At 51.8% G+C, this 22,511-nt stretch overlaps 1 protein-coding gene across 3 annotated transcripts; it reads right to left on the bottom strand.

The window, feature by feature from the left end:
- Positions 1–557: 557 nt before the first annotated feature.
- AKAP1 (A-kinase anchoring protein 1) lies at positions 558–22,511 on the bottom strand. 3 transcript variants are annotated; one of them, XM_042915215.1, is made up of 13 exons: positions 22,297–22,510; positions 20,859–20,928; positions 15,105–15,227; positions 12,940–14,578; positions 10,258–10,433; positions 8,545–8,671; positions 7,873–8,000; positions 5,605–5,782; positions 4,035–4,185; positions 3,513–3,580; positions 2,013–2,086; positions 1,735–1,797; positions 558–1,203 (listed from the first exon to the last, which is right to left on the bottom strand). In XM_042915215.1, exons 4-13 carry the CDS (start codon positions 14,552–14,554, stop codon positions 1,129–1,131), a joined length of 2,655 nt encoding a protein of 884 aa, XP_042771149.1. In that variant the 5' UTR covers positions 14,555–14,578; positions 15,105–15,227; positions 20,859–20,928; positions 22,297–22,510; the 3' UTR covers positions 558–1,128. The 3 variants fall into 3 exon arrangements, with proteins under 3 accessions (XP_042771149.1, XP_042771150.1, XP_042771151.1); XM_042915216.1 differs by having other exon boundaries at positions 10,258–10,391; positions 22,297–22,509; XM_042915217.1 differs by lacking the exons at positions 558–1,203; positions 1,735–1,797; positions 2,013–2,086 and having other exon boundaries at positions 4,035–4,217; positions 22,297–22,511.

Raw genomic sequence — 22,511 nt, forward strand, 5'->3', positions numbered from 1 at the left:
AAAAGCCCTGGGTGTCCTTTAGACGGGCCCCTCCAGGCCACCGCACACAATCACCTCCTCACTCCCCACGCCAACCCTTCTCAGCATGGAAGAAATGGACTCAAAGCTACAGTGTATACAAGGTTTATAGAAGTTTAAGTTACTTTCTTAAATCCCACAATGCTAAAGCCAGTCTAAAAAAGAATCAAAACACACCACTGTAAGGTAATTCAATGTTTTTTTTTTCTTTTTTTTTTTTTTTAACAAATTTGTACAGGGAAGAAAAAAAAAAGAAAAAAAAAAAAGCCCCAATCACAATCTATAGCACACAGTCACCCTGTCCAGCCAGCACCCAGGAAGCCACCTGAGGAGCTGGCCCAGGCAGGCGGCTGTAGTCCACAGAAGGAACTTCTGCTCACAGATGATGTGGGTGTGGAAAAATCTTGAGTTCCCTTTGTTCTCCAGTGTATCTTATACAAAATATTACATTTTTTTAAACATATATTTACAGAGTTTGCACAAATAGAAAATGGATACAAATTACAACCAGGCTTGGCGAGATAACAGCTTCCCTCCCCCAGGGACCAAGGCCAGAGGTATGACTGCTTCGTATTTACATATGCATTAAAAAGTCTGCCTTCTGAGAGACCTAGATGAAGTTTATAAAAACTGGTTAAACATCATAAATTCATTTACGACAGCTGTACAAGTAATCAATGCCGATTAGTGATTTCATGTCTTGCTCCCTGAAGAAAGATTCTGAATGAAGTAAAAGAAACCCTCTGAAGCAAGCAGCACAGCCCTCGGCCAGTGGCTGCGGTGGTTCGGTCTTGCGGAGGGAGGGGGTGGGGGGACGGCGGAGTGCAGGTGGTGGAGGACAGCCCGGCTGCCACCCTTTCTAATTCGGCTTTTTGTCTTGTTTTGTTTTTAAAGGCTTGGAACCAGGTTAAGCCGACTGGCTCGTTCAACACCATCCTATGGCTTTGAAAGAACCCACGGTTCCCTCCTTGTCAACGTGACTACAGTACAAAAAAAAGAGAACTTTCCGGGGAAGATAACGTTTGTTATTCTGATGTAAAGTCTTTGCCTTAGCGCCAAGCCCAGCGTCACCAGTGCAAGAGACTCCGACGAGGCCGTGGGGGGCGGGGGTCAGAGGCTTGCGTAGTAGCTGTCTACCCACTGAGCAAGTCCTCGCTCCACCAGCGACCGGTTTATCAACACCGCCTAGAAAACAAAGTTCCCTTGAGAGCTCTGCCCACTCCACCCCGGGGCCATTTCTCAAGCCAGCCCCGGGGTTCTCCCTCTCACAGTCCCAGACAACCACTGCACGCGACAGGTCCGAGAGAGACAGGGGGCGGAGGCAGGACCCCTCTAGGCCAACAAGGGGCATTTACTTAATGTTCTGTTGGCAGGACGACAGGCTTTTCAATACACTGAAGAAATCTGAGCTTTAATACCAAGAAACGCAATGGAAAACCCAATGGAAGAGGTCTAGATAAGATCCAGGAAGGACCGCTGACATTTTGTCGTGGGGCCTGTCTGCGCACGGCAGGAAGCCAAGCAGCACCCGCTTGCTGGCCTCCACCCGCTAGACGACACTGGCATCACCACCCCCAGCTGTGGCGACCAAAGACGTCTCCCGCCATCTACAGGCCTATAGTTTTCTGATGGTCTCAAGCGGAGACAAGAGCAGAACCAGCTCCAAATCAACCCATGACTGCCAGCCAGCAACTTAAAGGAAAGAACAGAACTTACTTCATTTCCAACCACACTCCATAGCTGAATCAGAGGAAGGCCAGTCGGACTGTAACTTGTCACCTAGAAAAACAACAGAAAAAAAGCTAGCATGTTTAAAAGCTACCCCATGCACCCCTCCTCAGCCCAGGGCCCAAGCCACAAAGGAGAAAGGAATTCAAAGGTCAGTTCCCAGGAATCCAAGATCCTGGATAAGAGAGGCCAGGAGGCTGTGCCCACACCAGGCAGGAAGCTCCTCACACAGCCCCCGTGCGGCCTGGCCGCCCCCACCCACACACCTGAGCCAGCAGTGCTGTGTTTCCCGTCATCTCGCTCATAGCTGCATCGGCCTCAGGTGAGAAGTGGTCATCATCTTTAGAAGGAAAAAGAAAAGCAGCAGGTAGGCTTTCACCAAGGCAAAGCATTGTCATGACTTACACAGCTTCCAGGGCTTTTCCAAAAAGATGCCTCAGGTGCTGCCGGGCACGTGACAACTTCCTTTGGAAGAGCTGCCTGTGACAGGGACACAGGCCAGGCCTCCACGGGGCTCCAAGTGGACACACTCACAGGGTCTCCGCTATAGGTCACCCACCCACCGCAGGTGGGGCCCAAAGGGACAGAAACCCTGCCTTCAATGGGAACACCGCTGCCACCACGACCACCACCTATTGGCGTGCTGACTGGGCTGAACACGTAGATCTTCTTCCACTGATGCAGCAACACCCTACGAATGCGATGTTATCCCCACTTTCCAGGTGGGAACAGAGAGACTAAGGTGGTGGCTGAAGTCGACCAGCCCCCAGAGTGGTGAAGGTGGGTTTCGAATCTAAGCAGCAAGCCATGGAGGCAGCCCTCGTTGTCAGATTATAAAGTTATGCACAAGGACACAGCCAAGGCAAGAGGTGGTAAGGATGGGAGAGGCAAGTTCATGAAGGTCTGGGAATGCCTTTGTGTTTGGGAAGGTCTGGGAATGCCATGACAGGGAGCATGTCAGCTGGGCGGGACTGTGGAGGTGGGACAGAAATGGAGAGGGATGCTGGACAGAGCAATAAGGAAAGGAGACAGGCCTTGCCCAGTGTTCTAGCTGACAGGACTCTGGCTAGACTGTAGTGCCTCTAATGCACTTCACTGCTTTAGACAAGAACAAGATTAGAAGAGTGTGGGATGATCGGACTATTTATTACCTACAAATAGAAAACATCCTGGTCATCGACAGCTGCAACTTGACCAGCATCCACATATCAGTTCCTAGGTTTATGTAATTTCCTCAGCTGCCCTGAAGGACAGGTACTATCCCATTTTCCAGATGGTTAAAAAAAACAAAAAACAATGGCAAGGCTAACCAACTTGCCCAGGACCACTGTTAGTCCCCTACCCTCAGGGGATGCAGTTAGTCTAAGATACCACACTGCTCGGTGCTGGCATGGTCCCCACAGGGCCTAGCTGAGCAGTGCTGTGGCCTCAATGCCTGCCCTCAACCACACATGCTAGGACTCTGGGTCTCAACTAGGTTCTGGAAGGTGTCTGTGTTTGCAACCTCTCAAGGTCGGAGGTCTAGGTAAAGTCCACAACGGTGGTCCTGAAAGGTGGGTCCAGGGCCAGCAGCACTGGCATCACCGGAGTACTTGTTAGAGAGATGCACATCCTTGGGCCTTGGCCCAGACCTATTCAATCAAGAACTCCGTCAGACGCAGCAATCTGCATTTAGCATAAGCCCTCTGGGTGCAAAGGAAGGCGCTCAAAGAGAAAGACCCACTCTCAACAACTGTTCCCACAAAGCCAGAGGCCTCGACCGTTACCTGACAAGGGCATCACGCTATCCAGAAGGACCTCTGCTCCCTGGAACGGCAGGGTCACAAAGTCGGACCTAGAAAGGTAAGGAAGGAACCCTGTTTATGAACCTGAAGTCTGACTCTACTCCAATACCGATCTTCTGCTTCGAGCTGTGAGCCCCCCACGACCCAGGATGAAGCGAAGCAGAGGCCTCTACGATGGGCAAGGAGGCCGCGGCTCCCTGGATGCAGGCCACCTCCCTGCTGCAGCCTGACCTCAGAGGGACTGCTCACATCCAACTCCCAGAGGAGCTGCTTCACTTGTGTCCTACAATACCCGGGGACCTCCTCCTCAAGACACGCCTTTCTAGCTCAGTTTGACTGAGGCGAGCAGTGCAGTAGGTTCCTATCAGACCCTGCCAAACCAGAGTAGGCAGCAGGAGAAAGGGTCAACCTACGTCCCAGGCTTGGTAGAACTGTGCCAGCTCTGCAGAGATCACACAGCCCCAACACGCATGGCATGCGCTCGTCGGAGGAGGGTGGACCCACCGGATCTGCCGGAGCGCGTCCACTTTCACTCTCTTATATCCACCGTAGTCCACGTAGCGGATCTCCACTTCATTGCTTTCCTCGTAGGAGGCCACCACTTGGGCTCTCCACCAGGCACCGTCCACACCGGGGGCAGCACAGATGACCGTGACTGCAGGGCAGGAAGAGAGCGTGTGGACAGTCCTGGCATAGGACAGGGCACCAAGGGTCCCCAGTCAGTGCTACCCACCTCCCCACCTTACTTCTCAGAGTCCTGTGCCTCCACCGGGCAGGGGAATAGCAAGGAGCCCCCACAGCCTCCCTGGAGCCCGAGACTGGCCAAGGGAAGGACCTAGATGTGGGAAATTTGGCCTCCCACATGCCACCCAAAAAGCTCTGCAGACCAAAAAGCATTCTTCCAGATCCATCTACTCTGAAACCTACTAGAGCCTGAGATAGATAAGGATTGGCCAGAAGAAACCAAGTAAAATCTAAAACTAAGGGAAGGGGGATTTATATTCTTAAGGGAGAGTCCCAGAAAGAATCAAAAACCTCCAAATGTGGCAGATCTCACTGGCCTGGCATCTAGGGCCTGTTCCGGCCCGTGACAACTCAGAAGTTGATCAGAAGTTGATCAGAAGGGGACTTGCAGGCTTAAGCCCGCTTCTTCTAGCCTTTGCTTCAGGAAGTTGCTCAGAGCACACGTGTCCCTGGCAGCCAGCAGTCACCAACCCCTGCCTGTAGCAGCAGGGCCAGAACAAACGGAACTACAGGCTGAGGGCCTGCACACTCAGTTGACCACACTGTGTCCTGACCTTGACCCTTAAGGGGAACCCCTGGCATAGTCACTCAGACCCCAGTTTGGTCTTCACTGCTGGATTGAGGCAACAACAGAAACTCTGATGAAAATTAAATCCTTATTTCTGTGATCTCAGTAACTTCACAGATCTCTCAAATGCCTTGAAGCCCCCTAGGGTGCTCCAGGTTAGGAGTCCCTGATAGCAATGGGTGAAGAGATGTTCTGACCTTGGATTCTCGCCAACACGGGCAACAAAGAAAATAGTGACAAAGGACAGACTCAAGACCACAAGTGAGTTTAGACCCCAGGACCCTGGTTCCTGCTCAAGTGTCACCTAGGCAACTCCCTCGACTTCAGAGGCTCAGTTTTCTCATCTGTCAAACGGAGATGAACCAACCCACCACAAAGGCCTCTTGCCCGTCAGGAGCTTCTACGAGAATCACCATCTGGATCAGGCTCTTTACATAGAATAATCCAACCCTAATTCCTGGAGCAAGCTGGCATCAGCCCCATTCCACAGATACATGGCAGAGCTAGAATTCGTGTGTTAAAACTCTACTCCAACCCCACGGGACTCTGTCAGCCACTGGGAAGACCATTTCCATTGGGCTCGCTGGGTAACCCAGCCCACAATAACTCCATCCTGCTGGCAAGCACTCAGGGATGCTGTTCCCATGAAGGATCCCAGAACAGCCTCCTCCTGGGTCAAGACCAAGGGCAGAACAGGCCACCCCCAAAACCTCTCCCCATGGCCTGGCCAGGGCTCCCCGCTGACCCCAGGGCAGCACTTACTTTCCACCGGGGTGGGCAAGGTGGGGATCCCGGGCTGGGAATAGCACAGGTACATCTGCTGGTCCAGGCTCCGCAGTGCATGGAAGGTGGGGTGCGTGTGCTGCTGCACGAACAAGTGCCCAGCGTTGACCTGGTTGACCACGATCACCTCCACAGTGATGCCATCGGGGAGCATGAGCTGCAGAGGACGAGAAGGGGCAGCAGGTGCTGCAACAATCCTTCTCGGGTTTGAGGTAAGCCCTGAGGCCGCAGGGCAAGTCTCTGAACTGGCACCTCTTTGAAAAGGGCATGACAACCCAACACAACATGGCATCCAAATGGCAGAAGTTCAAGGAAAACTACTTCAGCCATGGAAAGTGTGACACCTCAGAGGCCCTGTCCTGCAATGCCAACAGTAACCTCCAGAGGCGGCCTCGCCTCAGGGCTGGGCAGGGAGGAGGCAGCTGTGGAAACAGTGAGGGGCCCCGGGCAGGGTCCAGGCACCAGAGCCTCCGCTCCCCCCACCGCTACTTGAGACTGTAGCACCAGGGAAGGCAAGGGAATGAGGGGCCACTGAGAACAAGCTACCAGGGGATAAGAGGTGGGCAGGCCCTCAGGCCCCCCAGCCAGCATCTGTGGCCCTGCAGCTGATCCCAGGAGCTTCAAGTTTGACAGGCTCTCTCTCCTCCGCTTTCCTGCCAACAAGGACCCAACTGTTTGAGTCCTACTGTCTCTTCCTCTCTACACTCCACAGACACCCTCCCAAGTCCTTCCCACTCTGCGATTCGGAATGTAGATTTGCTCAGTGGCCACGCCCCACATTAGAGGTCCTAGCAGAGGCTAAGCCTGGTCTCAAAAAGACTTGTCCCTAGACACTAATTTCCCTTACAGGCAACATCTAGGTGGGCCTGGACACAGAAAGATGTCTAGTCCACCATCCAGTCAGGTGGCCACACCTCTGGCTGAGAGTTCTGACTTCCCCACCTCCCCCGAGTGCTGCTGGTTGCAAGGTATCTGGGATCTCCTCTCCACACAGAGAACAATGGGAGGAAGCCCTAACAACTGCTCAATTGTGTATAATTTAAGAGCGGGTCTGGTCCAAGCCTGCTGGGAAAAATGCTATGATTCAGAAGTAAAGGACAGAGTGGGGTTCAGCCCACTCCCAAACATCCACAGAAGACAACAGGACCTCCATCCCCTGCCTTCACCCACGGCACAGAGATCTTTGGAGGGGCAAGATACAGAACCGAGAAGTCAACCATCCCAAACAAAAGCTAGGGAGGTAATTTTCTTGAAGAAGCACGTTCAGCCCACGTGTGAAATGCAACAGTCGTCTTTGGCCTACAAAACCCTACAATTCTTCTACTAGTGAGATAAAGCTCAAATAGAGCTGGAGGCATGTTGCAGGATCTGAGTGACAGGCCCCAGAAACGCCACGGCCCCCAGCACACAGAGGCCCCAAGAGGTCAGCTTTCCCTCCAAAGAGCCTCTGGGTTTCCACAGCCTGGTGGGGAGAATTTCTTCTCCTTTAATAATCTAGGTATTTCCCATGAGAAGGGAAAGGGAAAGGGAATCCTTCACCAGGGCCACCACTAGGCCCGGCTCAACTAGGAGTAAGGAACACAAGGACCCATTACGAGCCCATCCAAGCCCACAATGGTGGGTCCCACCCAGGCCTCAGAGGGGTTAGGCTGTGACTCTGCACACAGCACCAGCTTTAAGGAGACCCAAGCCAACCAAGTGCACCCGGTCTCCTGGATAGACCATAATCCTTCCTAGGCAAATGCCTTAAAAACACAACAGGTGCCGGCCTGAGGAGAACCATCCCTCCAAGTGGGGACAGAGGCACGTCTGGCTTTGTACCAGCACTTCAGCCCTAAAGCCCAGCCCCAGAAAACACAGACTAGAAGCATAACTGAGGGGCACATGGGTGGCTCAGTCGGTTAAGCGTCCGACTTCCGCTCAGGTCGTGATCTCACAGTTAGTGGGTTCGAGCCGCACAATGGGCTCTGTGCTGACAGCTCAGAGCCTGGAGCCTGCTTCGGATTCTGTGTCCCCCTCTCTCTCCGCTCCTTCCCCTCTCTCTCTGTTCCTTCCCCACTTGCACTGTCTCTCTCAAAAATAAAAAAATAGAAGCATAACTGAACTGACCAGAGGAGGCCAGAGGTGACAGGTCAGAGATGTCAACGAGCTCTTGGCCTTGTGGGCCCACAGTCGGGAGTTTCTTATTTGGGGCAGGCTGGGGTGAAAGGAAGGCAAGAGGATCTGGTCCCCCAGGCGCATGCTCACCCAGGAAGTCATTGGAAGAGAAGGCAGTGCCAGTGACGGCAGTGGGGGAGCGTAGATATTGGTGAGGTTCAGTTCCTTGAACTTCTTTCCAATCAGGTTCAGCGCCTTGTCCACATGATGCTGAGAGCCTAGATAGGGGTAAAAGCAGGAGAGCCAGTGGGTAGGACAAACTGCAAAACCAAACTTACACACAACCCCCACTCCACCAGACTTTTCCCAGAGCTCAAGTAAATCTTTAGAGTGCCAAACAGCTAAGTTCTGCCTTAAGAAGAAAAGCATCTACAGAGGCTTGAAACCCACTGACCTTTCAAATGGTACCTCTGCCGCTGTGTCCATGCTTTGAATGCAATAGGAGGCTAGCAGATGGGAAAGGCCCAGCCCTCACCGACCGGAGGGGAATCCCGTTCTGCTCTGCGAGGGAGGCGTGTGAGGCAGCGGGCACTATAAGGCCAGGACCCCCAGCCTGCCTGAGTGCCCATGCCTCTCCTGGCCAGAAGATCTGGGGGAGGGAGCAGAGGCCCCTTCAAGTACCTGAACTGGAGAGGAGGGCTGAAGATCACCTGGGATGATCAGCGTTCTCTATTTGGAGACTGAGATCCCAAAAGGGGAAGAACTGGGACTCAAATGCTTTCAGGCAAGAAACCTAAACAAAGGGTGGCAGGTGCCACTGACCTTCTATGTGGCAGATCTGGATGTTCTGGGTATAAGGCAGGGTTGAGATGTAGATCTTGGCACCAGACGTTTGCTTCAAAAAACTCACATACCGCCCCTGCTTGCCAATTAGCCGACCAACTAAGTGCTGAGAGAGACAGAGAGACAATTGGGGGTGTTAATGGGAAACCAACTCCCTGCGTTCCCCAAGACCTACCTTTGTTTTACACAAGGTCAAGCTCAAACATATTAACGGTTAACATGCCAGCACTCATTTGCCAGGCACTGCTGTAAGCACTTACCATGAAACAGATACCTTTATCACTGTTTTACAAATTAACAAGCTCAGAGAGGCTAAGTAACTCACGCAATATCACAAAGCTACTAAGTGGCTGAACGACACAGTCTGGCCCCCAGGACTCAGCAGTTCCCATTTCTTCCTCCGACAACCTGGCCTACATCCAGAAAGCTGCAAAGCAGCATATTCTCCTCCCAAATCTACACTAGATGTTTCACCAGCACAAGCACGATTTAGGACTTCTCTGACCTCTTCAAGTCTATCTGGTTTCTGACCTCTTCAAGTCTATCTGGTTTCAAAGATAGAGGCTCCGTTTGAAAGTAAAAGTCAAAAGAACCCTTGGGCTTCTGCTGCCAATTGATAGCGGGCTGGAGCCTTCAGAGCACGAGGCTTGCAAAAGTGCCCAGCATGCCAAGAGTTCAAGGCAGACAGAAGAAGCCAAACTTAGCCATGATGTAAGACAAGCTCGGAGATGATCCCAAACGACCCCACCCCAGCAGAGCCACAAAGGACACAGTCGCTCTGCACCCAGAGCTGCCTGGGCGCGCCCTTTGCAACCACTGAAGAAGAGGGCAGGATTGCTATCGGGGTCACGGCAGGAGAAAACACCAAGGGAGCCAGCACCCTGGGGTCAAAGCAGCCCGCCTGACCCAGAGTTCAAACCAAGCCAAGTCTCCACGGCAGCAGGGAGCTAAGCGCCCAGGAGAATTCAGTTGGCCAATTATTTCTGAGCCCCAGAAATAAACATCAAGATCAAGCTAATAAATTGTAAGTTAGAACAGCAAGAAGCTAGAAACCACTTAAGCACCCTGGATTTGGGGACTGGTGAAGTAAACTGACGTTCACACAACGAATAACGCAGTTAAAATTATATTTTCAGAGAATAACACAGGAAAATTAAATTGTTAAATATTTAAAAGCATTAATTAAAGCAACATAATCTCAGTTTTGTTTAAAAACCACAGGGTGCAAGACGAGAAGGAAATAAAAGTCTTCACAGTCACTCTCGGGGGTGAGACTAGAGCAGCTTGTTATTTTCTTCATACATTCCTATACTTTTCAAGCTCTCCGAAATACAGACTTATGCTGTGCTCAATTACCAAGTCTACTTTGCGCTGGAGAGCTCGGGCAGAGCGCAGTGAAGGGACTCCTGCCTGGCCCACATCCTCAGTCTGGCTTTTGTGGGCATCTCAGATGACCTGAGCCCCAGAACACACACACAGGACAGCCCCAGGGGGGAGCGAGCGGCCTGTGAGTCTGAAGCGGACAAGAACAGGCCCCTCCTGAGGGCGGCTGAGGGGATTCCACCTCACAGCAAGCTCTCCGAACCGTGGCAGAGTGTGGCACTCCCTTTTCCCTTCAGCCTCTGGCTCACTCAGGGACTGCTTCGGGTTTACTGTCCCTCCCCCTAAGCCCCATGACCCTGCAGCCCTTACCTTTGGCACCTCGATCTCCCAGATGATGAGGTCGACCTTCTTAGGACTGGAGCCCGCTTGGGCGTTCTGGAAACCGTCAGTCTTCCTGGGGCCACAGCAACCATCCACTGAATCCATGCTGTTCCTGTCCGATCCTGCAGGGGAGGAAGCGGCATACACAGACACACAGACACCAGCTAAGAGAAGTCAATAATGCAGAACTTCCCAACTCACATTCCCAGGAGGCCCCCCGCCCCACACCCCCTCCTCAAGCTTGGCGGCTGTCAACCCGCAGTCTAAAAGGCTCGGAACGACCCCAATGAAAGGAGAACTGGGGGTGTAGATACACCTAATTTTAGCCTGTCGCTCACAGCCCCACTTGCTGAACTGGCAGCCACGCCCAGCCACAGCTGCCTGAGCAGAGACAAGTGGTGAGCTGGGAAGGGGAGCCCACGGGGCGGGGGAGCGGGCCAGCAGGTCCACACGGTCCCAGGAGCCAGGTATCAGGTGCTGGCTTCCACGGAGACCGACCAGTCACAACTGGCCCACACCCTTCTATGCCAGCCCCTCAAACCAAGAGACTCTAAGGCCCCCAAGGCCCCAGGCCTGGGTTCAAGGGCCATGACCTTCAGCCAGGCAGAGCTAGAAAGAGTCCACCCTTGAAGGCGCCATTCTCATCCTATGCCACCTGGGGCCTACTGGAAGTAGACAGAGGAAGGCGGCTCTCCTTTCCCTCTCTTAGGCCTGACCTGTACAACTCTGAATGCCCTTTGGGCTCATGGTGGGTCTTTAACCCCCGGTCAAAAGACTGAACTGAAGTTCATGCTCCAGACAACAGAGCAGGAAGCAGGACCCTGAGATCAATGTGGTCTGCTCCACTCTTGCTCAAGAATGTGCCAGGAGGCCATCTCAGAAAAACGGGTCCAGACCAGCTTAAGAGGACTCTAGCTTAAATATGGACGACTCAACTGCCAGAAATAGATCGCTCCTGAGAGTCTACTAATTAGGTTATTATCCACATGGTTTTTCCAAACTCTGGACATAATCCTTTGCCAAGCAATGCATGTACTGTCTGGATGCAGAGCAAGACTTAAAAGAGATTCCATTCCCAGCTAAGGAAGAATCACCTTGAAAGGGACTTCATCCTTCAACATCAGGGGCTCCAGCCTCTCCCGAACAAAACAGGACTGGCTGATACCGGCCACCCCAAGGACACCCAGAGGTGGCTCAGACCACACAGGACTCCAGCAGGCTGTGCTCACAGGCCAGCTTCCTTAGCTGGTGGTCCCAGCCCCGCTCAGCCTCAACTTCCTCACGCACAGGGAGGGCCGTGCACCAAGGTGCAGATGTGGGGGAGGCGGGAGCCTGTGCTGCACACAATGGAGTGCTGGGCAAATGGTACCGCCAAGTTCGAATCTGTTGTCCCCACACTTCCCCACCATCACTACGCCCCATCACCGCCTTCTCTTCCAAAAGGCCTAAACACGAGGCCTTCACCGCAGCAGAGTAGCCGCCAGTCAATCTAGAGGTGGCATGACACGGCTGGCAGGCCTGTTAATTTGGCCGAGGGCCAGCAGACAAAGGGAAATTCCTTTATTCTTAAAAAAAAAAAAAAAAAAATTGTTTACCCACTTTAAGATCTTTCTTATTAAACAAACAAGCAAACAAACAAACGATTTTAACATCCCTGATGTTAGGATGCATCTTACAGTCTCTGGCCTTGTACACTCATGATCACAATGAGGAGTTTTTTCCTTTAGAGGTACATAAATCAGCAGTGTCAAAGGTGACAAAAATGTGCTATGATGAAAGTCCTGCTGCAAGTAGTAAAACTCCCAGCAAAGACCCCCAACCTGCCTGGAGCAGAGAGGGTAGGGACTGGCTCCAGGGCAAGCAGATCAGAGACCCCCACGGGGGAGGGGATCTTCATGGCCTCTTTCCGGGAGATAAATGAAAATACCCCAGGGTGGCTGCAAAACCAGGGTCAGGAGCTGCTGACCTGTAAGTTAGCGGTCTGAACTGTCTACGCTGGGGTCAGCACTCGAAAAACCCAGTGGATACTTGGTTACCAAAGTGCCCCTCCTTCCCGGGGTGGAGCTGCGGCCGCACGGAAAGGAAATGGTGGAGGGCTCTGTGCCGAGGAACAGTGGCGACAAGGCAGGAAAGCGAGAGCCTCCCGCTATGTCAAAGCCGTGGCCGCTCCCTGGGCACTTACCCGGTAAGAGCTTCTGGAGAAGGAAGGCAGGTGAAGACATGGGAACAAGCACATGATTAAAAGGAAATCAACCATTCAAAAAAAAAAAAAACTCACACCCACTCTTGGTACTTTGGAATTAAGCTAAGGAGGCCTCTCCATTACAAAAACCTTTAAGAGGTTGGTTTAAAAGAGAGAAAAGAGGCACGCTGAGGTTAATCAGCGAAACCAACTTTGAGCTGGCTCCTTCAGGAGGACTAGGGAGGGTCCCTGGCTGCCGAACCAAGTTACAGCTCCTGGGGCTTTGGGGGGCTCAGGGCAGCCCAACTTCTCAGTTACCCACCACTGCTGCGCTGCACCCCAACCTTCTGCAGGCCAGCCGGGACACAGAGTCGAAGAGCATTCTTACTGCAGAAGCAGCAGAGGGAGGCAGACCAGCAGCCTTTGGCCACCGAACAGACACCCGGCCACCCCATCCTCTAGGTGAGGGACGCCCAAGACCCTCCTACCTCCCGAATGATCTGCTTCCGCATCCGCGGTCCATCCATCCTCATTCCCCAAGTCAGATAGCTCCCCCTTCAGCACCCCATTGCTGAAGGGCACAGTACTTTCTGGCAGCAGCGGGGTGATGGCCTTGTCCCTGGGGCTTGAGTTGGTGTCCGTGCACAAGTCTTCAAGCCCTGAAGCGCTGATGGAATCTGAGCACTGCTCAGAGACCACTGAAGGGACATTCTGGCTGCTGTCAGAGGTGCAGGTGACACATCCGGTATCTTCCACCAGGACACGTGCCCCATCTAGCAACTCCCCCTGGGGGACGGCAGGCAGTGGGCAGGGGGCCAGGGAGATGTGGTGTGCAGAGTTCTTTGGCTTCTTGTCCTTGCTGGGGCTGGACAGAGGGCTGCTCAGGCAGCTCGCGTAGGTCTTTGGTGGTGGCAGGTCCTCCGCGGGCGGGCCTGGCAACAGGAGGGCGGCGTCTGACTCTGACACGGACACGCGCGAGGCCGCCTCTGCCTCAACGGCGGCCGGAGCTGGCTCCTCGGCCTCTTGCCCTGGGGCAGTTTTCTGGCAGGCTGGGGCGCGGCTCTCCTCCTTCTGCCCGTGCAGCTGCCCGGCCGAAGCCTGATACACCCGACCTGCGATCCTGCCCATGGTGGTGGCCAGCACCTCTTCGGTCGCCTCCAAGATCACTTTGGAGATGATCTGGTAGGCAGCCTGCTCAATCTTCTCATTCTGCTCCGCGGCGCCCCCTGTGCCCGGCTCTCCTGTGCGGTGTGCGTCACAGGCTCTGCCACTGGCCCGAGGCACCGGCGGCTCGCCGTCCTCCGTCAGCTCCACGTGAGCCGACCCCACGAGGCTGCTCAGCAGCTGCCCCGCTGCGTCCTCCTCGGCCTGTGGCGGGCAGCCAATCCCCTTCTCCCCGGCACCTCCCAAGGGAGCCAGGGTGGGCAACTTGCTGGTCTGCGATTCAGAGCCACGCTCCTGGCACAACACACTCTCTTCCGGCACATTTTCTGCTGACACCGCGTCGCCAGTGCCTTCCGCCCCACCCGTCTCTCTTGGCTTCTCTTGGGGGGCCGCAGCCCGGCCCTGCCCACCCCGCCCCGCCGGCCCACTGAACGGGGACTCTTGCTTGCACACCTCAGCCGCTTCGTGGGGGAAAGGAACACCTTTTGGGGTCAGAAGGGGACACTCAGGAGGAATGGACTTGGCTTCTTCATCACCCGTCAGGGCTAGTTCCACCTTTGTACTGTCATCTCTGCGTGTTCCCGGTCGAAATCTCACTTCTGTGCTGTTAGGAAGGCTGCCTGAGGACTCTGACCTGCGACAGGCTGGATGTGCCCGCAGCAAGGCTGGGGGCTCGGCGGGAGGCTTGCTCAAGGTGGACAGCTCTTTTTCCGCGGGCAGCGCAACGCTGGGGGGCGTGGATGCTACTCCAGGATGGGGGTCCTCCATGGGGAGTGGCTCTTTGATGGCATGGCCAGCCCTCAGCTCCACAGCGCTGGCCTCCACCTGTCTGTCCTGGCTGCTGACATGCTTTTTACGAGAGAAAAACCACCACCAGCCGAGGAGTGCTAACATTCCAGGCAATGCCAAGGGGAAAAGTGAACGGAACTGGATGGCCATCCTGGAGGCCTGAAGAAATGATACCTGGAGAGGAGGAGAGAGATGCGATGAGAGCCAGGTAGGGGGATCCTGATACCACTGCACAGGAAAGACAACCAGCTACTCTCTCTCCCTTTCCCTGCCTCTGTAAGTGACATCCCTCCTCCTGCTCGCACCCTATGTGTGATCCACTGGAGGCAGGTGGGCAGGGAGAGATGCCCCCTTCTGCTCCCTCCTCCTGAGCACGCTCCCTTGAAACAAGACAAGCCTTCTCTTGGGCCCAAACCCCTTCCTGCATCACTCCTCAATGCCAAATTCTATGCTCCCCCAAGAGGATAGTGTGTCTAGTGTTTTAGTTCCCTAAACTCCCGGAACACTTATCCATTCAGATGACGTTGGAGTATTTTTAAATGCCTGTTGAAATTCACATGTATGTATGTCCCGCACATGCACCCACAAAATCATGAGTCAATGAAACCGTTATGTAGCAAGAGGGAGCTGGAGCAAAGGATGAAGAAGATTTCAAAAGGATGAGGGGGTTGCTCCAGGGTAAGAGACCAGCAAAACATACAGTGGCATGGAGATACAGGTCATGCTTGAAGAATCAAGTTGCTTAGTGGACTCGATGAGGGTTCTGGGGCCTCACTGTGGAGTCTGGATTTTATCCTGTAGGCAACAGAGAACCAGCGGAGGTCTGCAAGGCACATACACCAAACTGTTACCAGGTGATTCTGGGAGTAGGATAAACAGCATATCAAGTGACAGGAACCTGGAGACCTAAGTCAGTTGGATCCAGGCCAGGAGAGATGATAAGGGCCTAGACAGAAGAAGGTGGTAGACGTGTAAAGGAGATAGGAACCTCAGTTTTCTTCATCATAAGACGGGGACACATCTCATAAAGGATGGTTGATATGAAGATTAGCTATGTATTAAGTGCTATGCAAAGCAGGGTTAGCTCTCTTTAGAGGTATGTGACAGACTTATTCCAGAATGCTTATGACTCAGTACCTCCCATGCCAGTAAATTTTATTCTGTCTGCAAAAATCACAAGATGTCTTAAAACCAAAACTCCTCCACTGATACGGTGAATTATACCTTAATTTGGGTTTGAGCTTTGTTGCAGAGACAAGTGTAAAGGCTTTAACAACTCTTCCTGGTTTAATTATGTTAATGGTCTCTGGCAAAACCAGAGCACACGGTTCCCAGGTGGTTCTAAAGTTCAGTGGAGGCTGGGGGCCACTGCTGTAGGACCTTACTTCTTCAAGTGCAGTCTATGGGCCAGAAACACCAAGCATCACCTGGGAACCTGCTACAAAGGCAACCCCAGCCCAGACCTGAATGACTAGCTGCATTTTAACAAGACCCCCGGGGGATTCACAACCACATTACAGTTTGTGAAGGAACACTGGGAAACATCTTCAGCCCCAAAGTGAGAGGGTGGGGAAAGCCATAAACCTTCTTGCTAATATCTGAAGTAAATCCATGGGATTAGAAAACACAAAGCAGAAGCTAAGCAGTGGCCACACTCGGAAGACCCCATGAATCCCTCCAGGCAGAAGCTTCAGTGATGTTCCTTACAGCTTCACATTCAAACACAGAACCTCACTAGATACTCTCCCTTGCATCACTCAATCTTCAACCACCTGGTTTGGAAGGTATTGCCATCATCAAGGGTAAAATAGCTCAATGTAGGGATACCTGGGTGGCTCAGGCGGTTGAGCATCCGACCTCGGCTCAGGTCATGATCTCACCATTTGTGAGTTCGAGCCCCGTGTCAGGCTCTGTGCTGACAGCTCAGAGCTTGGAGCATGCTTCTGATTCTGTGTCTCCCTCTCTCACTCAAAAATAAATAAACGTTAAAAATTAAAAAATAAAGCCACCTGGGTGGCTCAGTCAGTTAAGCTTCTGACTTTGGCTCAGGTCATAATCACACAGCTTGTGAGTTCAAGCCCTGTGCTGACAGCTTGGAGCCTCGGGACTGTTTCGGATTCTGTGTCTCCTTCTCTCTGCTCCTCCCCCACTTGCGCTCTGTCTCTCTCCCTCAAAAATAAACATTAAAAAATTTTTTTTTAATTTAAAAAATTAAAAAATAAATAGCTCCATGCAGGGTCGCCTGGCTAGTTCAATTGGCGGAGCACGGTACTCTTGATCTCAGGGTTGGGAGTTTGAGCCCCACGATGGGTGTAGAGATTAAATAAAAACTTAGGGGAACCTGGTGGCTCAGTCAGTTAAGCATCCAACTCCGGTTTTCAGCTCAGGTCATGATCTCACGGTTCCCGAGTTTGAGCCCTACCATAGGCTCTGTGCTGACAGTGCGAAGCCTGCTTGGTATTCTCTCTCCCCCTCTCAAAATAAATAAATAAAGTTAAAAAAAAAAAAAAAAACTTAAAGGTTCAAAATCATATAACCAAGGACTGGAACTCAGGTTCTACTCCACATTAAGTCTGGAAACCCACTCATGTCTTAAGAGAATGAGGCAATGTATGGGCCAAGGAGGGGAAGTTCATACTGCTCTTAAAAGGTTAAGGGGTGCCTAGGTGGCTCAGTCCGTTGAGTGTCTAACTTTGGCTCAGGTTATGACCTCACTATCTCTCATGAGTTCAAGCCCCACATCAGGCTCTATACTGACGGTTCAGAGCCTTGAGCCTGCTTCAGATTCTGTCTCTGTCTCCCTCTCTCAAATATAAATAAACATAAAAAAAAAAAAGTTATGACCATACCTCCTATGACCTAAAAACACCACACCTGAAATTTTTTTTTTTTAAAGCTTATTTATTTTGGAGAGAAAGAGAGAGAAAGAGGGAGACAGAGACAGTGTGTGAGCATGCAGGCAGAGAGAGGGGGAGAGAGAATCCCAAGCAGGCTCTGTGCTATCAGCATGGAGCCTGACATGGGGCTCAATCTCACAAACCGTGAAATCATAACCTGAGCCAAAATCAAGAGTTGGGTGCTTAACCGAGACACCCAGGCATCCCCTGCAATCTTCTCTTAAAAAAAAAAAAAAAAAAAAAAAGAATAAAGACAGCTCTGCACAGAGGTCTATATAATGGTCACTGGGGCATCGTTTGAAACAATTCTTGGGGAATCACTGCTAAACACACTGCAGAATTCGTGGACATGCCAGTCACAGAGAAGGGGATCTCATGTACGGACATGGAAACACTGCTGTGAGACACAAGGTCAAACCCGGACACCACTTGTGTGTGCCGTCTGTGCCCGGACAACCCTATAGGCAAACCAGGAAAGACACACACCAAGCCTCTAGGCTGGAAGGGTGGCGAAGGTTTTGTACATTGACCCTGCATCCTACAACCTTACTGAAATCTTTTATTAGTTCTGATAGCTTTTCGGTTTTTTAGGTTTTTTTCTTATCTGCCAATATAGTCTTCCTTCCAGGGAGAGAGATTTTGAAATTTCTCTCTCAGCAGTTCTCCAACTTAGTGGCACATTAGCATCACTTGGGAAGCTTTTAAATTCCCAAGGCCAAGGTGGCACCCAAATCAATTAAATCCGTATCTCTGAGGGTCAGATCAGGGCACCAGGTGTTTCTTTTTCTTTTAACCCAGATGATTCCAATGTACACTCAAGTCAGAGAACCACTGTTCTGGAACAATGTGCTCGCCCCTGAAAAAGTGGCAAATTATATACAGGCTATTTGCTTTGTATTCAATGTCTTCCACATAAAAATAAATAAAATCTGAGAAGGAATAGAGGTCATGGGGGAAGGATGCTCTCAGGATAAGGGAATATGCCTACCACATGGCCTACTGTCAGTCCCACCCACCAGGTCACACGCAACGGAAAGTGTGGCTGGGGTCTGAACCCAAGTTCTCTTCTTGGCAGTCAATTTAGGTTCTGATTCCTTATTAACTAGGCAATCCCATTTCTACAGGGTTTTATAGTTGTGATTCCCACAGTCTTCTACCAATTCTCTGATCTCAGGAACAAGATTACATGGAATGGGGTAGAGAGGAAGATGAAGAATCCTAAAAATGAACCCACAGAGGGCAGTTACCCTGTTTTACAGATCAAGGGCCCAAAGCCAAACTCAGTATGGGGTGTGTGTGTGTAAGGAGGGAGTTGCTAACCAAGATACAAACCGTCTCTAAAAACAGCTGGGTGGCTCAATTAGACGTCTAACTCTTGATTTCAGCTCAGGTCACGGTCTCACAGTTCATGGGATTGAGCCCGAGTCAGCACAGGGCCTCCTTGGGATTCTCTCTCCTCTCTCTGGCCCTCCTCCTGCTTGTACGCTCCCTCTCTGGGAGATGCCTCCAACCCTTTGGTACTAGAAGTTGATCTCAAGGGTCCAGCAGTTGACCCCTGCCCCGCCTCCAGAGATCCCAGGAACTGGCTAGAAGCAGAGGCCCACACTCAAGCATACACTCTCAGCCTGCTTTGGCCAGGCACCCTAGTTGATCCACACCACAACCCAGACTCTGGCTCCCCCATGTCACTATCCCCTAGTCCCCATTTCGTCCCTTCTGTTCCCAGCCTAGCTTACACTAAACACAGAGACCTGCACCTGGGAACACAACACTGCTCTGAGCTTGCCAGAACACCTCTAACGCTTGTACACCTAACCTTCCCCGTCCTGCTTGTTCCCCACCGACTGGGGCTGAGACCCCAAACCTATCATCCACAGCTCCCCCCAGACAGTCAACTATAGCTACTCAACTAATCACAGCTCAGAAGTTTCTGCACCATTTCCAAGCCAGATGCCTCCTGCTATTGTGTCAGTAGGACTCCCTAGAAGGTGTTTAACACTGGTCCCCTGAGGCTATGTCACCCAACCCATGAATACTGAATGCCCCACCTGGATCCCCAGCGCCCACCAGTTACTGCCCACCACCACCCCCCCCCCCACCCATGTCTAACCCAGTACCCAGGAAAAGCCCTTGTCTCCATGAAATCTCCAGGACACAGGAACTGCCCAACTGAAATGCTGCAGCAACTTGAGAAAAGAGGTGTGATATCCCCAGACAGGAGAAGGCACGCCTGGTTTATTTTTCCCTTGCCGCCTGGGGACTGTGATTAGAGATATTAATCATCTCCACCAAGAACAGAGCCAAGGGCCCGGGGGATCAGCAGCCACCCCACCCAGAGGAGCCTAGCTGGGACTCACTGAAGGCACCGCTACCGGGAGGGGACTCACAGGGATCACCGGGTGACCAAAGCCCCACTTCCCACCAGTCAAGAGAAGTTCCTCATTTCCTCAGCCCTTCACTTCCAAGAGTCCTCCGTGAGCCACTCTCACCCCAAACAGACTTCTTGTGAATCGGTAGGATGCCATTTTCCCTGCTTTACACCGTTGGAGAGGCCTAGACGGGTGCCGGAAGACGCGGCAGCCTTTCCCGAATTCTCAGACAGGGCCGCCCTCACATGTGCATACACACATATGCCCACACGCACAAGTGTGCACACTTCAGCCTTACGAGGCTCTCTGCTACCTTCCTTTTCTGGGAACACACTCTCGAGTTGCTCTCCTTGCCCTGGTTTTGTTTTGTTTTTGTTGTTTTCTGTAAAAAAAGCTGAACTTCTCAAGACATAAGTGGCATTTAACACTGCAGGTCTAAAAGCCTTCACACGCACAAACTAACTGAAAGCAGCCTTCTCCCCCACGGTCTCCCCCTCCAGAGGCCCCAGACACTCAGGCAAGCCAAAGGAAAGCCTTGCAGAAAGATGCAGAGCCCTGCCTGAGGGGTGGTGGGGAGGAGAATTGGCTATTTTGAATCTGTTGGAATTAAATAGCTGCCTGCTTATTTTTAGCAGGTCCATTTGCCCGGGAATAGATGCACGCTGGCTGCTTGCCCAGTGGTCACACAGAGCTGAAGGCGCACGTGTCTCGGCCCTACAAGGCCTTAGCATTCACCTGCTCGGTCCAGGTTCTAAATGGCTTCCTTTCCTGGGGCGTCTAGCTGGCTCAGTTGGTGGAGGATGCAACTCTCAGTCCCAGGGTTGTAAGTTTAAGCCCCATACTGGGTTGTGGAGATCACTTAAAAAAAAAATAAAATAAAAATCGGGGTGCCTGGGTGGCACAGGCGGTTAAGCATCCAACTTTGGCTCAGGTCATGATCTCACCGTATTTGAGTTCGAGCCCCGCGTCGGGCTCTGTGCTGACAGCTCAGAGCCTGGAGCCTGCTTCCGATTCTGTCTCCCTCTCTCTCTGCCCCTAACCCATTTGCATTCTCTCTCTCAAAAATAAAATAAAAACATGACAAAAAATTAAAAATAAACAAACATTAAAAATAATAAAATAAAAAATAAAATCCTTAAAATGATTCCTTTCTCCCAGAGGAAACTGCAGCTTCTCAGAAAAGCTTACCTCTGGAGAAGTAATGGCCTCACTCCCAGCACCGATGACCAACTCGGTTACTGCAGTCTAGAGCCTTCTGCTAAACAAGAAAACAAACTTCTGGGAAGAGTACAAACAGTGTTGGTCCCAGTGACTAAGCCCATTTGGCTACAGTTATTGTGGAAAAAGGAGTTGTGTGTAATTAATTGATGGGAAAGTTGATCACAAAACAATCACTTAGGAGCCAAGTGGCTATCAAGCCAGAGTGGACCTGGAACTGGTCAGTGAAGCCACATCCACTCGGCATTCTGAGCAGACTTTTATATACCCCCTAGGTTGAAATCTGAACATTTCCATTATTCCAAGGTTATATGTTCACATTATCAAAGATGGTCCCCCAGGTGTTCAAGACACTCCATCCCTAGAAGAATGCCCAGCACATCAAGTTGTTGCTGAGGGGCTTTTCCCCTTGAAGGAGGGGGGCGGGGGTGAGGGGGAGGGAGTCTTCAAAGGACAGGGAGTAGTTACGTGACCCTGAACCTGAAGCCCAGCACCTGCTGCCACTGCATTCAGAGCACAACAGCAGGTTGTGGGCACGGTCAAGGTCAGGGCCACCCCCCTCACCCCTCCCCCCAGTTTGCTAGAGGAAGACCACACACACACAGAGGTCTTTGCAAGACCACCAAGAGGGCCTCTTGATTTCTACAGCATGTGTTTACCTAATTCCTTACAAGGTTGAAGTTATATACTTACATTCACGTAATAATTCACACATAAATATGTTTAAGTTGCAAGAAAAAGCTTCTGTCCACCAGAAGCTCACAGTGCATACTGAAGAATTTCTCTTTCTCTCTCTCTCTCTCTCTCTCTCTCACACACACACACACACACACACACACACACACACACACACACACCTGCACACGCTGAGCCCAATTTCAGAAGTGGGCAAACAGAACCCCGAGAAGGCCGTCCCAAAGGTGGCCGGAATTTTCTAAGGTTGCAACACTGCATTAATGACATAAATTAAGATTCTAAACCCAAGATGCCTTTGGGGGTGGAAGGGAACAGCAAGTCCCAGAGAGAGCAGAAGTCCTGGAAGCCAAAGCTGAAGAGCTGGTAGAGGCCAGACAAAAGGAGTCTGACCTTTACTGTCAAGGCAATGGGAACAAGTTGCAGCAGCTGCAACATGGCCAGAGCAGAACAGGTCACAAAAGGCAAAGGCCTGGGTGTTCCCCAAGTGACAACTACAGTCCAATATTGGCAGCTACTTTGTCACAGGGGGCTGAGCACTCGAAATGCGATCAACATAACAAACTGAACTCTAAATTTTATTTAATATTAAATTTAAATAGCCACATACAGCAAGCTGGTAGCTACCTACTGGACGCATAGTTCTAGAGGGTACTCCCAGAAGCCCCAAAGCAAACATGAGAGCTAGAGAAATACTGTGACAGCCAATGCCTACCTTGATGGGCAGTGTCTGGGGCTGCTACTGAGGATGGGGGATGGTGGTAGGCTGGGCCACTCGCACTTAGCAGCATGGCTGGGGCCCAGGAATCAGAGTGTCAGAGCCATGCCTCAGGGATGTTGATCTCAGCCCAGTCCTGATGTTCAAGGGGTTGTTGCCTTCATCCGTAGGGGGCCCATGTGAGCTGTGACTCGTGTTGGCACCCTAAAGAT

The sequence above is a fragment of the Panthera leo genome, chromosome E1 (genome assembly GCF_018350215.1).
Source record: "Panthera leo isolate Ple1 chromosome E1, P.leo_Ple1_pat1.1, whole genome shotgun sequence".
Classification (NCBI taxonomy): domain Eukaryota; kingdom Metazoa; phylum Chordata; class Mammalia; order Carnivora; family Felidae; genus Panthera; species Panthera leo.

Coding starts and splice junctions, on each gene's coding strand:
- AKAP1 (XM_042915215.1), bottom strand. CDS start 14,554: ATGGCCATCCAGTTCCGTTCACTTTTCCCCTTGGCATTGCCTGGAATG. Junction 8,001..8,544: donor CCAGATCTGCCACATAGAAG/GTCAGTGGCACC, acceptor ACCCCTATCTAG/GCTCTCAGCATCATGTGGAC. Junction 5,783..7,872: donor CTCTTCCAATGACTTCCTGG/GTGAGCATGCGC, acceptor CGTCCTCTGCAG/CTCATGCTCCCCGATGGCAT.